Consider the following 20,132-nt stretch of genomic DNA (forward strand, 5'->3'; position numbering starts at 1 on the left):
TAATTTGCTTTTTTCTTTGCTCCTACTTTCCGAGTGTGGAAATCACCGATCTGATGCCTCGAGCAAACAATATGTTACAACACTCACTAGTACGCTTCGGTTGTTTAAGCGTCCAGGTAAAACGGACTACAGCTGCTCATTTGACCAGAACAATATGAAGCAGCTGGAAAATATTTTTGAGAAATCAGGTCCATTTTTTAATGTAGATTTGGGACCTGCATCTATTTCTTCTATACTATACCATCTTTACTAAATCTGCTTCAATAAAAAAAAGCACTGATTCCGTTCCCTTTGAAACAATGTTTATATTTTTTGTGGGTTTCAAGTTGCCATCCAGAAAAGATTTCCTCATTCTTTCAGAGCAAGCTTCTATGCTATGGGGGTCTGGGCAACAGTATAGAGAAGGCAAATACCACTGTCTACACTAGGCAAAGTGGGGGAAAGGAAAATTCCAGCCACGTCAGAGCTGCCATATAAACATTATGTTACTAGTTTAGTGGAAGATCCAAAATCAGCCTTTTCTTATTTTTTACTTCTGTATAACAACAGGATACTAGAGTAGCCAAAACCAGAGCAAATAGTTGGCTTTTCTGCTTAGGTATTTTACCTGGTTAATAGTTGCAAATTTGGTTTTCTAAAAGAGTATGAAAATCTTAATCTTTTCATTTGTATGCAAACTACTGCCAGTGTACTTAAAGCTGCATACATTGTTTTCACAAATCGCCGTGAATCTACTTCAGCCAAATTTATACCATTTTGTGTGTATTTCTTTTTTCTCTGCTACTATCAAGTGCCACTTTTGGTAAATGAACCCCCTCCTGGGTCATTTCCACAATCTGGAGCAGAACTGTGTTATCTTTCTGCCTCATTGACTTACTATCTCATTTTCGGTCTCTGAGAAAAGCTATCTTTTTCCCCACCTTGCTTATACTACTTTTATGTTCCATGAGAGCAAGTTTAGTCCCAGTCCATGCCATTTAGTTATAAAAAAACAGGCACTAATTTAATGATCCATAACATTTCATAAAAACTTCCTCAGAAATCAAAGTAATAGCATGTAGAAAAGATTTCTGAAATGAGAGAGGCAAGTAAATCGGGAGTGCCTTAAAGTACAAAGAAGTCAGTCATCCGAACATTAATCCAAACATAATAAAGACAACACCACAACAAAGTATTCTATTTAATGGATTATTATTGTTAGTTTTATTTAAGTTCCAAGAGAATGCTACGTTATTCCATATCCTTTGCCATGTGAATATGTTCCTATTTTTTTATACTAAACAGAATCTTAATCAAGCCTCTGGAAAATGAATGAAGTTGCATAAAGGCCAATGAATATTGGCTCCACAAGGAAGGAATTGAAAGCCAAATAAACTAGAGAGTTTAAATGAGTGGGAATCAATATCTCATCTCCCTCCTGCTGTTCCTTACTGATGAACATTTTTAAGTGCAAACAGTTTCGAGTATGAACTGATTAGAATTTGTGAATATAGGGAAGAAAAAAAATGTTTCCTGGAGTATCCTCTAAAAGGTATGGGATCTGGAGAGCTTGAAGAAAGCCACGTGCTGTGATGTTCGTTAGTAGTTCTGTGTAGAATTAAGTCTCCAGTTCATATGGAAACTTATGATCCTCAAAGCAGGCATGAATATTTCTTCTTCATGATTGAAATAAAATGCTACAGAGTAAACAAAAGGAACTAAAACTGTAAACCATGGAGTGCTGCTCAGCAGAGGTAATTGTCTCCAGTGATGGATGCGAAGCACATGCATTTTGCAGCTGAAGAGTAAATCCCCGAAAGAAACAATCGCATAATCTTCTTCTCTGTTCTTATAAGTGTGCTTTCAATTTTTCATATTGCTGATATAAATCTCTTGGGTCAAATTTCATGTCTTGTCATGTTTTCACAGTAGTCTTTTATGTAGACCCAGAGCATTTCAGCTCTGCCTACTTCAAACAGTTACATTGGACTCAACATAAATTGCTTCCTTAAGAAGAGCAAAGCATATCAGGGTACACAACGGTTTTTCTCTGTACAATTAGGGGTGGCTGCTTCCTTCCTACATGTTAGAGCAGTGAGGAGTGACTGGAAAATTGCCAGAATCAGTCCCAGCTTTAGCAAGGATTCAATATCCACATCCTGTTTCATCCCACTGTGCGGTTGTCCCTTATAAACAGAACATCTGGCGCATGTGTTAAAAATGACTCTTGAAAAGGCTTGGACTATGGTTTTCTTCAGTCTGGTTGAGTCTCTTCCTTGTAAAACTGAACCAATATGACACACATAGAGATCTTTATAATGTATAAAAGGTCAAATGCCTACAGCGTATGCCTTCACAAGACCTGTAATATTCTCCTTCCTCTCATCCATACTTGGTGTTGCAATCTAAGGTGCTTTCCTCTGTAAGTGTGAGGAGCAAAGTATAGAAGAGTCACTGAGTACCTCAACTTTATATCTTCCATGAAGAATTTGTGCTTAGCAGGATTAGGCTTGTGAGGCTCGTGAGTGAGAAATAACAGCTTACACCTTTTCTCCTTTTACCCTTAACCCATAAAGAACTGCTCTTAACAACAACACATTTAATGGTTATTTGTGGACTTGTGCGGTTTCTTCATTCAGGAACCCTTTAATATGTTTAATAGTATGTATTGTGACTGTGGTAATGTCTAACTAGTAAGTCTTACCAGAGTTGTGAGTTGAAGCCTCAGGATTTACACCAAAGGACACATCTTGTTGACCTGGTGTCAGACAGGTCCTTCATCCTGGGCAGACAACAGTTAGACTAGCAGCTCTGCTCCCTTTACTTAACTGCAAAGGTCTGATGTGCCATATGGTTTTGAGATGGAAAACGTTTTTATTATGTCAAAAAATATTTTGATAATGCCATTGATGCTTCTACAATCTGTCAAATACAGTTTTGAGAAGGTCGCCTAATTATTGCAGCAACATATGTGCTAATTCTGCAGATGTGTTTTGTTTCCCTTAGGCATTTGGCAGTGGACTGAAAGTGAGCAGTTTGACAGGTTTGATGCAGGTCTGATTGAGAGGGATATTGTTCTCCACATGACCACTTTCATTAGCAAACACATTAAAAGCAGACTGGAGTTACTGGCCCTAGAGAAAAAAGTCAAAATTAATTACCTAATGTATTTGTTTTGGTAATGAGGAATGTCCTTCCCCCTTTCAACATGGCTTTTTTCATCCAGTTAATGGGAGAAGAGTGAGGCAGAGCTTGGCTTTATCTGTATGTTTGTGCTGGAGGAGCCCTTGGACTAGTTGAAGTGGTCATAATAGTTGTGTTGTGCTATGAGACCTTCTTTCCATCCTTGTCCTTTGCATTTGGTTACTCCTGTGCTTTATTTAGAATCATAGAATCATTCGGGTTGGAAAAGACCCTTGGGATCATCAAGTCCAACCATCGACCCCACTCTACAAAGTTCTCCCCTATGCCGTATCCCCTAACACCACATCTAAACGACTCTTCAGGGATGGTGACTCCACCACCTCCCTGGGCAGCCTATTCCAGTGTCTGACCAGTCTTTCTGTGAAGAATTTTTTCCTAATGTCCAGTCTGAACCTACCATGTTGCAGTTTAAAGCCATTCCCTCTTGTTCTGTCGCTAATTACCTGTGAGAAGAGACCAGCACCAACCTCTCTACAATGGCCTTTCAAGTAGTTGTAGAGAGTGATGAGGTCTCCCCTCAGCCTCCTCTTCCTCAAACTAAACAGTCCCGGCTCCTTCAATCGCTCCTCATAAGATTTATTCTCCAGGCCCTTCACCAGCTTCGTTGCCCTCCTCTGCACACGCTCCAGCGCCTCGATATCTCTCTCGTATTGAGGTGCCCAGAACTGGACACAATACTCAAGGTGTGGCCTCACCAGTGCTGAGTACAGGGGGACAATCACCTCCCTCCTCCTGCTGGTCACACTATTTCTAATACAAGCCAGGATGCCATTGGCCCTCTTGGCCACCTGGGCACACTGCTGGCTCATGTTCAGCCGCTTGTCAATTAGAACACCTAGGTCCTTTTCTGCCAGGCAGCTCTCCAGCCACGCTGGGGGATGCATTTACTCCATGGTCACTGAGATACAGAAAAGAGCAAGAGCAATCAGATTTCTTTCTTTGTGCTGCTTATAAAAAATGAGATAAAATATGTGAATTCTGTGTGTATATGATTTTGTTTGTGTGTGTATACATGTACCTATACAGATGTGTGTGTGTGTACATATATAGGTATATAGGATGCAATTCATTTCTTGGATAGATCAAATTAAAGGGAGGAGATCCTCTTCAGTTGTCTTTCATTGTTTAATAATTTCTATTTATTCTAACTAGTTTGAATCAATGGAAGGTGCAGTTCAAAAAAGTTTGATGCAGTATGTTTTATCTCAAACTAAGATGGTACCACCTGGTAAAGAACCTTTCTTCTGAAATGACATTTAAAGACAGGTCATCTTCAAAAGCCTCGAGAAAAGACAGCAACCTGTGTGTTTATCCAGGCTTCAAACTGCTGCCAGAATATGGAGCAGAAGATGGTCGTCCTTAGAGATATGCCTAAAAATTAGTGTCACTTTTTCTGTCTTCTCACTGCCTAAGGGAGCTCAGCAGAAACCACAGCGTAACCTCAGCGGTTCAACCCCATTTTCTCTTTTCTTCTCATGGTCTGCCTGTTGCAATAATCTGTGTTTAAGCACAGACTTCGACAGTGTTGATCTGCTGTCATGCTGATCAAGCTGTCAAGCTGCTTCTTGCAGTGTAGGAAACGGAGCTCACAACCGGCAGCTCCCTAATCAGAAGTGGCTGCTTGGTGCCTAGGAAAAGATGTCCTTATGTGCCCAGGCAGATTGCAGGCGAATGCGGCTACAGCAAAGGATATGGCTCTCTACAAATATTTCTGTTACGAAGTTAGAAGGCCCTAATTATTCCCTTTGATTTTACAAAGTCTAATTTAAGTTAATCTAGTGAAGAACCATGTATCAATACTTACTCTTAAGCCTCCCAGGCTCAGACATGGTACTAATTAGAGCTGCTAGAGCCATTTAATAACATGCTTTTTGTTTTTTTCTAGATTCAAATCAGAATGAATGAATTAATTAAATGCTGTCTGCTATAGAAAGTTTTGTCTAATTCAGCAATTCCCAGTTTTCCTGGGCCAAGCTCTACTGTCTCCTTCGGTGCTGCCTGCTTAACTTCACTAACCTTCCCTGTCTTCTTATTTGACCTTATTGATGCCTATTTAGCTTCTTAATCCTTACCCCATGCTCCTGGCCTCCTGGTTCTTCACTCTTTGCTCCCTTTCCATTCCCTGTTTCCTGGATTTCTCCTGCTTCTTTTTGCTCAACCTGATGGAGTATGAGAGTGCTACTTGATGCTATCACCCACCTTCAGTGTCAGCCCACCTCACCAGGGAGATGTGATCATAGAATGGTTTGCATTGAAGGGGACCTTAAAGATCATCTAGTTCCAACCCCCCTGCTATGGGCAGGGACACCTCCCACTAGACCAGGCTGCTCAAAGCCTAATCCAACCTGGCCTTGAACCACTTCCAGGGAGGGGTAACCCACAACTTCCTTGGGCAACCTGTTCCAGTGTCTCACCATCCACACAGTAAAGAATTTCTTCCTAATATCTAACTTAAATCTACCTGCTTTCAGTTTAAACCGTTACCACTCATCCTATCACTACATTCCCTGATCACGTCTTCCTCCCCATCTTTCCTGTAGGCCCCCTTTTAGGTACTGGAAGGCTGCTATAAGGTCTCCCTGGAGCCTTCTCTTCCTTAGGCTGAACAACCCCAACTCTCTCAGCCTGTCCTCATAGGAGAGGTGTTCCATCGCTCTGATCATCAACATGGTCCTCCTCTGGACCCACTTGAGCAGGTCCATGTCCTTATGTTGGGGGTCCCAGACCTGGACACAGTACTCTAGGTGGGGTCTCACAAGGGATCATGATTGTGACCCAGCTTAATGTTTTTGAAGACACCTGGAACCAGGAATGAATGCCTGTTTTTCCTTTTTATTGCTTGAGTTCTTAAAAATAGCTTTTCTGTGGGTTTTGTTTTGCTTTTTTTTTTTTTATATTGTTCATTGTCTGTCAATCTTAGTCAAGAAATTGATGCTTAATTATTACATTGGTATGAACATTGTGATGAGGCAGTTACATAAAACTGTGACTGAGAGTAAGAAGTTGTGTTTAGGTTGTGAACTCAAAATTATAAGGAAGGGTGGCATTGGTGCTATTTTGTGATTCTGGTGTGACTTCCCTCTGCTGAAGCTCTGCTCTGATGCCAGTGTGAGTGCAACACAAAGGAACTCCATCACAAGACTTTTTCTCCTTGTCCAATTTAGGAAACTGCCAGGCAGAAATGTCTATGCCCAGATGCACAACGAAAAAGAGCAGGAGATGACAAGCCCTGTTAATCATAGTGAGGACACCCAGAACATCATCCAGGGTGAGGAGTTTATTGATGATGATCTGGACTCTCAAACACTAGGTAACGCAAGAGGTAACTTCATTTTTAGTTTATAAATTTTTGTAAGTAATTGATTTTTAATTAATGTGTGTTTTCATTTTAGCTTTTTTTCATTTTCTGCTTAGACTCAGGAGGAAGCAAATAGTACACCGCCAACAGAGGATTATCTCAGTTATCTTATTTTGGCTTGCTTGTGATGGAGGCTAATGTATGGATGACATGCTATATAGAGCATGAATACAGAGATAGTACAGTTTAATGTCAGGAGACTTACTTAGACAGTTTTAGAGATAAGTTATACTTAGTAGAACAGGATATAATAGGTAACATTTGAATTAACTCAATAATCCCCTTTATTAGTGGAAAATGGCATTTAGGTCAGAAGGATTTGTAGAGTCATTGTTTCCGTGATTTCAGATGGATTGTATCTAGATCCATGGCTATATCTGCCATCATATTCCAGTGGCATTTAAAGTTTTCATGATTAGAAACATTAAATTTATTCCTGTATAAAAAGTATCATAAGTCTTCCCTGTTTTAGCTGGTAACTTTCTAGTATTCATGAGGTGGTCATAAGGAACCCATGAGGGAAACTTTTTGTGAATATCTCTCAGTGCAAATGATTTCACTGTCAGGTGGAAGTGTATATGCTGGCACCCTGTGGTTATTTTTAATGCAACATAGATTGCTGATCTATAAAGTTCATTTCTTGTAAAATTTACCATTGTGTTCAGACTGCTTTCAGGTCACAGGCTGAAAAGTGTAGGACAATGAAAAAAGCCCCTGATCCATTTCTACACATTTTGTGAAAATAAATCAGATAACCCAAAGCCTTTGGGATTTGTAGCAGTAGATTCATAGTGCAACAGGCAACTGTAATGCCTTCATGAACCCACAGAAGAAGATGTGTTTTAGCTGCACCATAGGTAGCCTGGGGAAAGACGGAATTTTGGCAGAGATTTCTTTATCTTGGGTTTCACCTTTATTGTTTGTTGTTGATGTCTTTATTTTCATTTGCTGAACCGTATGCTGCTTCTAGGTTCTTGGAGGTGTTGGCTTTGAGCACAAGGGAAGAATTCAGCCTCCTGCTTTGCTTTCTGTATTTCTGTCTTTTCTCTGACAACCTTTGTGTATGAGTATCACTGTGTTTTCATTCAGATTTTGCAAGACAACCTTGATTGCATTCCTGACTCTACCGGAGTTTGTTCCAAAAACAACCCTGGAAAAACAAAGTCTGTGTTAAAATTGTTTGATCCACTCATCTCCAGGGCCTTTAGAGGAGAAGGCTGAATGATAACAAAGTCTTTGCAGACATGACAAAGTGGAGCATTCAAACACCTCTAGTAATGTACAAAAGCATAACTTCTTTTAATGGTAGAAAATCCCTTATGGCCTATTAATATAAGGCAGCTTGGGATGCTGGAATAAAGAAATGCTACCCTGATCTGTAATGCATTCAGAAATAATCTCTGCTTGCCCTGCGCTCCTTGCTCAGTGGAAAAAAAAATTCTTCTATCTGGGCAAAGCATTATTAGGGTTAAAGAGTGCAAGGTCGTGATGTTTTGATGTGAAACTTAAGACAAGTGCAGATTTCGAGGTGATTTGTGCTTCTGCCAGGTTGTCAACACCAGCAGCATTTCCAGTGGAGCACAGAGAGTTCATTTATGTGTATCATAATCATCCATATTCGTCAGCTACTGTACAGCTTTTAGACAAAAGACTTATTTAAGACATAAAACTATACTTCTGCTTGCTGTACTGTGTTGTTGCATGCAATACTTTCCACTAGCTCCGGTATTGCTCAGTACTGCCAAGAAAATATTCCTGTTAATGATGCTCCTCTATTTTATCTGGCTAGAGTATGAAACATATTATAATCCCTGCTTTAAATTAAATTCTGTTTTACAACATTATTTGCAGAAGGTTCCTATGTTATGGAGATCCCTTCTAGTTGTGGTGAGCTTTTTCCCTCCCTGTTGGGAGATGTCAGTAGCAGCCTCCACTCCCTGCACAGCAGGGAATTACAGGCCTGGGTTTCTGTTTGTTCTCTCTCTTCTCATAACTTTTGAATTTCCACAGTACAGTATTTCCAGACTCACCCATCCACTTTTTTTGTTTTCTATATATTTTATGTTGCCTACTTTATCGCAACCCCCACCTTGGGACTCCTCAACACCATTACCTTGCAGTGACTCCTTCTGGGAGAAGTGGCAACTTGAACAGCTACAGAGTTCCCCTATTGCTGATGCCGGTCAGTGTCCAGTCCCAGGTCAGTGGCATGTCGAATGGACGCCTCAGGTTCCATTCTCCTCCCTCACCTGCACCCCTCGAGACAACTACACCTTTTTAAGCCACAAAGAGAACCAACTTTATGCTGTCACTGGGATAGAAACCCTAGGAATTCGCCACAAATCCACCACCATGAGCAAAAGCTTTGCGCGAAAGTATGCTGTAGGTACATGGAGCTGTTGCACCAACCTTCACCTGACCTGTTGTTTGATAAAGCCACTCTCTTTATGCGATTGACTTGTCCCTGCAATAAAAGGGGGTTTCATTGTAAAGTGCCTGAAATACACTAATGCTGGCCTTTTGTTTCTGTATTTTCATAGGCAATCACTCAGGCGTGGTTTTGAGCATCAACTCCAGAGAGATGCACAGTTACCTGGTTAGCTGATATTTACAGCTGAACATAAAAACCGAAAGACTCTTCTCTGTATCATTTTATTTTTCCCTGGTGATGTCACAAAATTTCAAATATGGCTGTAAATGCTGGTGGAGAGGAGGTTCCTTATTGGTCCCGTGGAAAAAAGTGTCCATCATCAGTTACCAGGGAAGGAGGATAATACGTCTTGTGTTCACTCTATGGCCTGGGAACTCGTTATGATTGAAACTCAAACTACGGTAGCAAATTCGTAGCCCTAGGCACCTTCAATGCCACCTTTTTTCTTTTCTGTATATACTCTAGTTCTTTATGTTTATTTTTAGAAGGATTGACTGTAACTTTTTAACTATATTTTTAATTGAGGTATTCAGCAGAAGGCTGGAGTTCTTCAGCCTTAAAAAGTGATTTTTACCCAAGCGACTAGACCAGAACATGGTTGGTTGATCACAATGACATTTTTTCAGGAGGCCGAGCGTTTCTGTACTGGGAGAGGACTGAGCAAGGAGACAAATGCACTCCTAGTCAATACAAGCTCTTTAACTTAAACATGTGTGAGACAATCTAATGAATTGAGGCTTAGGCCCTTCTGTGGATTGAAAGAAGTAAAGTGCTATTCAGGATATCTCATAATATAGGATAATGCTCTTGTAAGTGTAGCAAGTCCTGACAAACCATCAGCACCAGTATCTCCCCCAATCCCACCCCACATGAAAGAAAAACACCAGCTTGACGCTGTTTCCAGACCAGGTGCCTTCACTTGTGGACGGTCATTTCAGTTGCTCCTTCTTGTCTCCTGAGCGAGCACTTCTAGGACGATGGCAGCTGCCAGATGAGTTATCCTATAAAACCCTGTGCTGGTGGCCTGTCTGTTTTTAAATTTCCAGAGAGTGTAAATACCTCTTTTAAGTCACTTTCTTTGTATGGTTATTTTTTTAAAACTTCTTATTAGGGCAGAGGTGCTGGGTGGGTCAGAGCTCTCCCCTGGGCAGGACTGGGTAGCACACCACCGTCCCCTTCCCACCCATATCCTTCTTTGGGATTTTCCCTGGCTGTTTGACCTTGCAGGCAGGGGTGGGCAAACTCTTACCTGACCTTTGCCGCTCTGGTTGGTTTGGCAATCTGGAGGGCCATGATGGGCTATGATTCAGGGGTTCGTATTTCCTTTCCATCATGACAGGGTGTTGTTCAGTCCCTGCCACTGCTGGCCCCTGTTTCTGCAGGGAGGGTGGTTGGGCTTCTGAAGGAGCTGCCTGCGGAAAGGCTTGTGAGTCAGATCAGAGTTTCCTAATCCCAATTTGGTGAGTTGGGTCAGAGTTTCCTAGTCCCAACCTCTGCATCCCTAGGGAAGTGGCAGTGGGGTGAATCCAAACCCCGCTCGTCTTTTCCCTGGGGTTTACGGAGCCATGTAGGAAATGGACAGTGATGTGATCAGTTTAAACATCTGGCATCCTATGTGTCACAGCTGCCTGGAATTAGGATGCTTCTCTCAGAAACCTATATAATCTCTTCACTTTTTGCCTTCGATAGAGAATAAATAGCTCTTTACTCACTGAATGTCATACTGATGCTAGTGGCAAGCTCGCACACCACCTTGCTTAAGGAGGATACAGGTACCTAACTACATCTTTCTGAATAAACAAACAGAAAATAATGAATGCTGGTAAGACAGAAAAGAACTGTCTTAAAATTATCATATGCATTCCATGTAGCTGTGGATATCCTAGAGCATATTGTCATCAAATGCAATGGACTGAGATGTAATAATTCAGTGCGGTACTGTAGGCTCTCACAAATCCCACAGGATGTATATGTAAAGCACAAGAAAATCTAGATTATGAACTTACTGTAAGGAAGTAGGTGGAAAAGTCTAAGTGAAGATTCTGAAAAGCGCTTGCAAACTCCTCAGGAAAATAATTTCAAAAATTGTTCTAAAATTTCTGCCTAGGTAGTTATAGAGTGCCATGCAAACCGACTTCCAGAGAAGCGATGCTCTAGCTGACTGTTGTATGCCAGCCTGTGTAGAAATCCAAGGGGTTACACGTATCTGAGTCTGGCTTTCTTGAAGAGAAGTGCAAATAGAAATCGTGCTGTGCATTGGAAGCTCTCGGGATCCTTGCTTTCCATTCTCACTAGCCCTTTATGTTTTCTCTAATGGAAATGAGCTGGAACAGAGAATAAAGTAGTATTGCAAACATCTTACTCATTCCTGTGAAATAGAACTAAAGTGGGTTATTTGTAAGTAATAGGTGAGTAGCGGATTAGCCTCACGGATAAGGGATGGGATGGAAGTTCTAGCTTGGGGTTGTTCTCCCGCGGTTCGTCTGATTGGCGAAGGACACTGTTGGAAGCGGGTCACGGGTCTAATCTGTGCTTTAACAGCTACTTTTATACATTTAATACAGGGTGATTTGTGTCTCTGATAACAGGAGTCTCTCGGAACACCGTAGAATATTTAACTGCTTGGTACTCTAATTAACACTTAGCACAATATAGTGCCTGTAATAATGTTTTTCGACACTTATTAATTTGATTCATGCAGTACTCCTGTGAGGTTGGTTTGTCATGTCTTAAAAACACTGTTTTCTAAAGAGTTGTCAGTTTTGCCATAACTGTATTTATAATACCCAGCAGATAATAAAGGAAACTTTTGATTCCCTGGCAAGAATAACTTTAAAATTAATTATTTTAAAATTGAGAAAATACCCTTACCGTTTTCCCATTCATGGTGTCTTGGTTTATCTTTAAATGAAAAGTCTCAGTAGTGTTAGGTTTTGAATCTCTTGAACTACATCCATGATATCTTAGCATTTTATCCTTTATATGTATCTAAATCCTAGACATACGTATACAGAAACACAGAGTTTTGTCTATGCACAAATGCTTGTCATACGTGCACGCACACACACATGCAGTATTTGTACATATTCCAGTTAAATCTGTTAGTGAGGAAGGGTGATTTGATGGCTAAGAAACAGAAGATGGCTGTCAGGTACCTGGATTCTGTACCCAGACTTTGGGCAAGTTACGTAACCTGTATGTGCCTCAGTTTCCCCACCTATAAAATTGGGCTGATAGTAATTACCTACCTCACAGGGGTATTGTGAGGCTAAATTAATCACTGTTTGGTCAGGATCTTCAGAGTGAAAGAATTTTGTGATCATTTCTTTGTTTTACTTGTAATTATCGCTGTTATTAAAGGTAGTGTACTGAAACCAGTTGCAATTATATATAAATGTAAAACATGTGTAATCTGAAAAAGGTACATTACTATTAAAAAAAAAGGTAATTTGATTTAAAAACTGTTATTGGATCATATTGTTACATGGTAGCATTGCAACGTTGGCTGTGATTTTGCTAAGTTACACACTAGTACCTTAAACTTTCTTTTCTACAGTGTTATTTGGTCAAAAACCTTATAATAATGGGTACAGTAATACTTACCAACATTGATATTGAACTATACTGAAACCAACAAAACTGGTGGTGTATTGTCCTTGTTTACATCTTTTGGCTATCTTTAACTCTTACGTGTTTGCAATTCCAAAACCCCCCTGTACTTTTCAGAGTGCTCCAAGCAGCACGGATTTGAAGCGTTCTAACACAGACTTCAAGATTTACGGCTGTTATCTTTGCTTTCCCTTTTGACATTGAATGTTTTATATGTCTTTGGAGTGGTCCATCCATATAAAGTGCTCAGAAGACATTTAGGGAAAATCCACACACAGTGTAAATCAATGTCTCAAAAATAAAAGCAATATAAACCAATGTATGTTTTTATACCCTGTAGAAGAGGGTGGTGGAAATGACTATAAAGAAATAGAAGGTGCCAAGCCTGAGGCAAGATGTTGTTATCTCCAATTCACATCCAATTTCTTTGAACTGTTTTAGGATATTCTCATTGAATTATGTCTTTCTTGATGAGTTTTCTGCTTTCAGAGACCAGTGTAAAGAGGAGTAAAGTGTTTATTCGTGTAAAGTAGATGTCTCTGGACAGACAGAGACAAATCAGCGCTTTGCCATTAGCAGTTCGAGTAGAAAGCAGATTTCATCTGACATGATTGTGATGGTTAGTTGTGTTTCAGGTCCAATGAGACATCCCTTTAGAGGGAGTACTCTACTACTGCATGCGGTCTTTTTAATAGAGGTCAGCAGAATGGAACAGAATGGAACTGCAGTGGTTTCCATCCTTACACAAATGCGTGCTCAAAGAAATGTTGGGTTTTTAAATTCTTTTTAGGAAATTAAATACATGCCGTTGTTTGCAGTAACTTTTTGATGATGAGCCAATGGTTCTGATATGCTTTGAATTTCTAGTGTTGCTTCAAGTTGAATACAATGTTGCTAAGTTGATACAATCAATGACAATTTCAGTTGTAGATTTTTCCAATGTTTCCTATAAAACAATGTTTTGTAATTTTTTATTAATGAGGCTTTGGGGGGGAAAGAGAGACTAAAATTTTTATTTCATTGCAGAATCCCCGACAGTTGGAGTCATTATTGTATATTGATTGATACCACTATATTGTTTCCATCTTCATTTTTATTTCAGAGTTTTAGATGAAAGTAAGTGCACATTTCTCTCAAAATATTGGCTTTCCACCAGGAGGGAATGCGTAAGCATTTACCTTTATAAATATTGATTTCTGCAATGCAAAATTTTGTTGTGTCTTCTAAGTCCAACCAAAAAGCCACTTCCTGGCTCATTTTCTCTGTTTTGGTCCCAATTGCACATTGCCTCTATAACTTTCATTACGAAACTGGCATATAGACTAATCTTACTAGTCTGAGAAAGTCGTTCTAAAACTTCCATTAGAGTAACATTTAATTGCCTAGAAGTAATTACAGAATCTGCTCAGACCATTTTCCTGATGTTAAGTCTATATTTTCATGTTCCTTGTTTCCTTTCAGTATTAGCCCTCTCCGTGCCATTTAAATGCATGTTTATTCCTGTCATGGACATATATGTAATGCTTTTCACTTATTTTCAGACTATAATCGTCAAAGTGACAAATTTTGAAATAACTCAGACCCCCAGTTAGCTTTTGCAATTAAAAGCCTGGCCCTGCAGTCTTTGGGAAACGTCAAGCTGTGCCCTCTTAATTTTTTGATCTTTCCTAAGCCAGCCTTCTACCCTATGGATAACCTCAGCAGCTTTTCTTTCAACTCAGTTTGTAACTTCAAGCTGGAGGGAGTGCAGAAGGGTTTCTCAATGTTGAGATGGACTAGAATAGGTCACTTCCCAAATCTGATCGGGAATGTCACGTGGACAAAGTTTTTATTTTTCCTTTCTTTTCAACTATGTTGCACAGAGGGATTTATACATACCATCAGGGAAATAGGACCTGTAATGGTACTTCAGGATGGTGTGAAGACTAAAGAATACATTCCTCCTTTTTTTTTTTTATGAAATTGGTACATACAGCAAGTAAGTTTTGTGATTTTTAATATGTGAGATGTCATTTCTTTAAATCTTCGGGCCTGGCCTTTTTCATCCTTGTTAAATGGAGTAGCAAATTACTTAAAATATGAATTATGGAGCCATGTATGAGCAAATGAGAGATCTTCATTCTTTTAATCTTTTTTTTTTTTCCATATGTGAGACTTGTCAGAAGTCTGTTTTCAGGTAGTTTATGTGCTGGTAGCTGAGATGGTCTTCTGGAAGACAGTATCTGAGACGAGAAGTCCTGGAAGGCTTAGAAATAGGTACTCTGAAGTGCAGTGATATAAACTATGTGAATAGTGCTTGGGTATGAACATGCTGGACAAAATGAAATCCTTATCAAAGAGCTGTTAAGGTTTTGTATTAAAATCCATTTTTCAATAGCATCTCTAAAAATACATGTTCTTAATTGCATACTCTTTGCCTCTCTCTTCTTCCAGATTGATTTTCTTTTAGGAGTGACATTTACTAGCCCTGGAAAAAAAAGTGGATTCTTTCCCTTACACGAGTAATTCTGTTTAAAATTATTTCTTTGCAACACTTGAAAGCATTACACAAACTTGAGCTTTATTGATTCGTCTTGATTTCTCAGTTTCTGTAGAATTTGCATCTTTACACTAATTTTTTGCAATACAGTGGACATAAAGCCCTGCTGGGCAGCAATAATACATGCTGCAGTACATGGTGCTACTTAAATAATACGCCTTTGTTGCACATGGTTTTAGTGGTATAATGAGTATCTTAATCACCAGGAAGGCCAGGCGTTCCAAATAACTTTCTTAGCATGTCTTATATTTCTGTGTATTTGTTGCTAATTTTAACCAGCTTTTGATACTTATATTTAGTTCCTACTGACGGCGTCTGCTCTTGCAGAACAAAGGGCAAGAATTAGCTTATTCTGTTTTGTTTTTTTTTAAAAAAGTATTAATTCACAGTATTTGCTTATTAATTAAAACAGTTTTAAAAGGAAATCTTTCTGAAATGGTGAAAGAGGTGCTTTTTAATGACAACAGCTCATATAGGAAAACAGTAGACTTGTATGCACACGGTTTTTGAGACATTCTTGTTATGGATTATGAATAGGCTGGACTATGCAGAAAGGGATGTATAGACCCCAAACATCAGTAACCTGCACTTAGGCAGTTTGCAAATGATGAAACTAGTCTAAAGGAGAATATTTTAATACACCAATTATATGTCCCAGATTCACAGAAGGGCATTTAAATGGTTAAGATTACAGAATATCATCACAAACTTGGGAAGGTGCTCAATTCACTGGCTCCATTTGCTCGTAAATATATTCCTCTCTTTGTTTGGGGCTCATCTTTTGAGATGCTGAACTCTTCAGAGAAGTGACGTGCATTGTGTAATGCTTCCAACTTTTTGCTGAGTAATTGGTGACACTTTATAGAAAAAATTGTCTGAATTTCCATTCTCTTCTGTTTCTCCTCAGTTCTCCCTCTCCTTTTTTGTTCTTTTGTTCTTTTTCATTATTGCTGCTGTTTGTCGCTCTGTCTTGCCTGCCTCCTCCTCCTGATGACAGTTCTCTACTATCCACTTTTTTCTTCCTTGCTCTTTGTTTTGCTTTGTGTTCTACTTCTTTCTATGTTTTTATTTGGATACACACCCTACTATGTCCTGAGTGCTAACAAGAAGAATCATGATTTCTTCCCCATCCCTGTCTCTCCTCTGAGCTCTGCTGTATTATCTGAGTTGATGTAGGTCCCCTGTGCTTTGCCTCTCCGCAGTCCTTCCTGCCTGTTTCTTTCCCACTTTTGGTTATTTTAATCCTTTTAATTTTGGCTCTCATTTTCTCTAAATCTTTCTGGAACTCTTCTCTTTAGCCTTTCCAGGACTTCTCACAGCAGCTTGTCCCAGAGAGCACGTACTTCTAGTCTGAGAGGCAGATGATTATTGTACTCCCTGGAAGAATAATAAACCTATAACTAGCATTTTCCTCTCTCACCCATGTATGTATTGACCTTGCCGTCTCTCTGTAGTGGAAAATACATATTTAATTGACAGACAGCTATACCCATTATCTCCCAAATACCGCCTACTGCCTTGTTTCAGGTTATGGGGATGAGGCATGGTGTTTGCATGAGTTTCCTGGAGCACAGCAAGGGCTGGTTTGCTTTGCCAGCCCTTCTAACTGGCAGATGCAGAATTGCAGCAAGGTTGGGCAGGGACACCTGGCCAGACCATCGGGCTGGATTTGCATTTCAATATGGGAAATATTGAGGCCCAAGCTAGTACATAGCCTTTAAGATAAATTATAAATAATAACAAACTGAAGCTGAAGAACAGGTGATAATTGCTAATAGAGTAGCAGGGTTCATTCATCTTGGGAACAATTTGCCGTGTCAGGTTTGTGGGATGGGTCTGTATGCAACCTCTCGTGGAGGCAGGGGCAAGTGGCTTGCTTTCACGTTCCATAAAATACAAGTTTAAGCAAAATCGTCACACAGGTTTGGCAGAATCTTCTTGCTGGGAGAGCTTGGAGAAGTTGATGTGGGCAAGATAATTGAAAAGCTTAGCAGTATCTTTGTAGGGTAGAGCCTGTGTTAGAGAAGAGTGAGTGTATGTGAGAGAGATGCAGGAGGGAGGGGGAGCACAAGACTAAACAGGACAAGGAAGAGCACGGAGAAAGTCAGTGTTACCAGTGTGTATTATTTTGCCACAAGTTGTTGATTTTGTTTTGCTTAAGCTTTGGAGCTTACTTTAATTTGTGATGGCCACTGTTTTTGGTTGGTTGCATATTTGTTGGTTGCATACAGTGGTGTTAAACCGTGAGTGTTAAACCATTGATGCAGCACCAGGAACATGTGAACATCTCAGCATTTCTACCTATAATTTAGGAGAGATCTGGCTCACACCAATGTCCCACTTGAGGTACGTGGAAAAGTGGTTGCTTCGCAGGAGCCATGATGCATGTATGTGTGCTCCGGAGGTAGCTCCAATGGAGGTTTACTTGTGAGATGATTTTAGGGCATTTGCTAATGGTGTTCCTCCTTAGCACACCACTCAGCTAGGAGGCAAGGGAGAAGAATTATTTTATAGGGTCTGTGTTTTGGATTTATATTGCTTAAATGTAATTTGCTAGAATCCCGCTACGAGTTGTAATTTTATAATGTTTAGAGAGGATGGATGGGGTTGGTATAGTATTCCTGAGGGTAAACACCAGCCGCTGGAGTTTACTGAGCATGTGACTAGAAATTTTAATTTTAGGAACACTGAGTTCTTCCATTTCATATACACACTAGACATTTGAGTATAGCTCCTTTTTTTATTTGTCACTGACAAGCTATGATTTATTTCCTCATGGGTGTATGTCATGGGCTGCACTTTCTGCAGTGCAGAAGGCTCTGGAGGGAAAACGTAATCAAATGGAGAAGTATGCTTGAATTCTCCCCTCTTGATCCCAGTCATTTCTGAGTTGCTTTTCTCTGATTGTGGTTCTGCCAGTATGCTGGGTTGATGTCAAAAGGGGTTTAACTCATTTTTATCCTCTTCTGTATGGCTGAGAAAAAAAACACAAGAAAAAATTTGCAGAGGAATAGCAGATTGGAAGAGGTGGGGAACTTGATCAGCTGGCAGGGCGCTTTGGGAAGCTTCCACTTTTGTGCTTTACTTACCACTTATTTTTACAAATATGCACTGTGATTTACCTTTCCATTAACCATAGATATATGTCTTTCCAAAAGGGGAGGTGGTCACACCAGAGCATTGCAATTGTGGGTTTAGGGGACATCAACTATCACCCTTCCTCACCTAAATGAAATTGTCATAGGATTATTGCTCTGTATTTATGAAGCCGCACTAGGAATATAAATTCACCCTGGATTAAATATTGGAGGAAGATTTGGAGAGATAATGAGAGTTGGAATGGGAGAATTTTCCATTTTAAGGATAAAGGATGAATACTGGCATATTTACAGTGCATCTGTGCCTGTTTCAGCACAGGTGGATCCAGAATCTCTCATTTCAAACCTGGACAGATAAATCATATAGATTTTGCTGGCATTACCCATGTGAACAAAATTGGCCAGTAAACCAAGCCCAAATCATATTTTTTGGCTAATTAGACTTACAGCTCTTGGTAAAGATATGAAAGCCAATAAAGGAAAAACTAACCTTGATATACTTGGGGAGATTCACAGAGCATTTCTCACTACCCTGTTGTTCACGTAGAGCATTATTTATTTGGCACTGCAGGGCCAAATTCTACCCTAATTTATGACCATGAAGTTCCACGGCCTTTGTCAGTTCAGCTTTGTGTTATGGCAGAAATCTTCCTGCCCACGGTGAATTTGAAATGGAGCTGCAGGCTAAGATCCGTCATTGCATTGCTGCGTCTGTACTCACGCAGGGGATGGGCTGGTTTTCACCTCTAATTCTTATTCCCGTGGTTAGCAAGAGAGTACACCAAGGCAGAACTTAATTTTTGAACTACTTGCACCTACTTTTCCAGAATACAATCAACAAATGCTTAATACTGTGTTTCTAACCAGATTTCTGACAGAGGAGCCCTTCCAACCCGTGTAGAGCTCTTAATGGGCATCAGTGTGCTGTAGTCCATACCTTTAACATACCTGACTACGCAGTCCTCTCCTTTTGCCTTCGCACATTCTAGTATTTGTGAAAACAGTACATGCCTTTTCCTAATTTTGTTTCAGGAGACCTTGGCTTTGAGCAGGTTTCTTTCTATACGTTATCAGGGCTAAAGGGAAGAACGGAATTAATCTGTAACCGGTGCATTGTCATAAGTGGGGAAAAGTGTTATTTGTATATTTTTGTAAATATGTAACATTTAATGGCAGTTTTGTAGTGACGTGCTGTTTTTGAGAAAAAAAATAAATCAAATATATGTTTGAATATGCTTAATGTAACACTTAACTGTGATTCAATTGCACAATTAATAGCTTAATCAAAAGTCTTGTGCAATATGTAGTGCACACACATAACCAAGTATCTGTTAGTGATCCACAACCAAGGTTTTGGCAACTCTTAACGATGGCGATGAACTGTGCGGTGCAGTTTATCACAGTCTCTTTCAGCTTCCAAACATGTAGCAGGCAAACTACTGTATACGTACCTGTGTACTCCACTGCATCCAAAGGTATGCATTTGTCCTGAGAACCTGCACTACAGGTTTTTCTTTAATAAAATTTGGTTCTAAACTATTGGTTGCTTTGTTTTTCTTGTGAAGAATTTCTTGGGATTTGTGGAGGGAAAATGGTTTAAGCAGCCCCCGGAGTTTGTGTGTGTGTGTGTGTTTTGATTTGTCAGCAAACTACTCAACTTCAGCAGCACCTCCACTTGAGCCGCTCTGCTTTGTCCTCCTGCACTGCAGCTTCAACTCCACAAGGAAAAGTCTTTTTTTCCCTAGGAGCGGAGTTGAGCTGCAGTATAACTGGCGTGAGGGTGACACTCTGTGGTGAGACTGAAGCCATGCAACTGCCCTTGAAGAAAAAGAAACATTCTCCTAGAATCCCACTGAATCAAAGGCTGAATATTTCTGTCTAGCTAAAGAATTAGAGAATTAAGCCGGTTTTAAC

At 39.9% G+C, this 20,132-nt stretch overlaps 1 protein-coding gene across 6 annotated transcripts in view; it reads left to right on the forward strand.

Moving 5' to 3' along the window:
• SORCS2 (sortilin related VPS10 domain containing receptor 2) overlaps positions 1 to 19,757 on the forward strand; it is a 576,222-nt gene extending 556,465 nt beyond the window's left edge. Inside the window, exons 26-28 of one of the 6 annotated variants that reach the window (XM_054203166.1) lie at positions 6,348 to 6,505; positions 8,662 to 8,741; positions 9,082 to 19,757. In XM_054203166.1, the coding sequence (XP_054059141.1) occupies positions 6,348 to 6,505; positions 8,662 to 8,741; positions 9,082 to 9,105 (262 nt within the window). In that variant the 3' untranslated portion in view covers positions 9,106 to 19,757. Of the gene's footprint in view, positions 1 to 6,347; positions 6,506 to 8,661; positions 8,973 to 9,081 lie in introns of those variants that run through there. The other 5 variants (XM_054203170.1, XM_054203171.1, XM_054203172.1 and 2 more) reach the window with 5 other exon arrangements.
• Positions 19,758 to 20,132: the final 375 nt, after the last annotated feature.

This window comes from Rissa tridactyla, chromosome 5 (genome assembly GCF_028500815.1).
Source record: "Rissa tridactyla isolate bRisTri1 chromosome 5, bRisTri1.patW.cur.20221130, whole genome shotgun sequence".
NCBI lineage: Eukaryota > Metazoa > Chordata > Aves > Charadriiformes > Laridae > Rissa > Rissa tridactyla.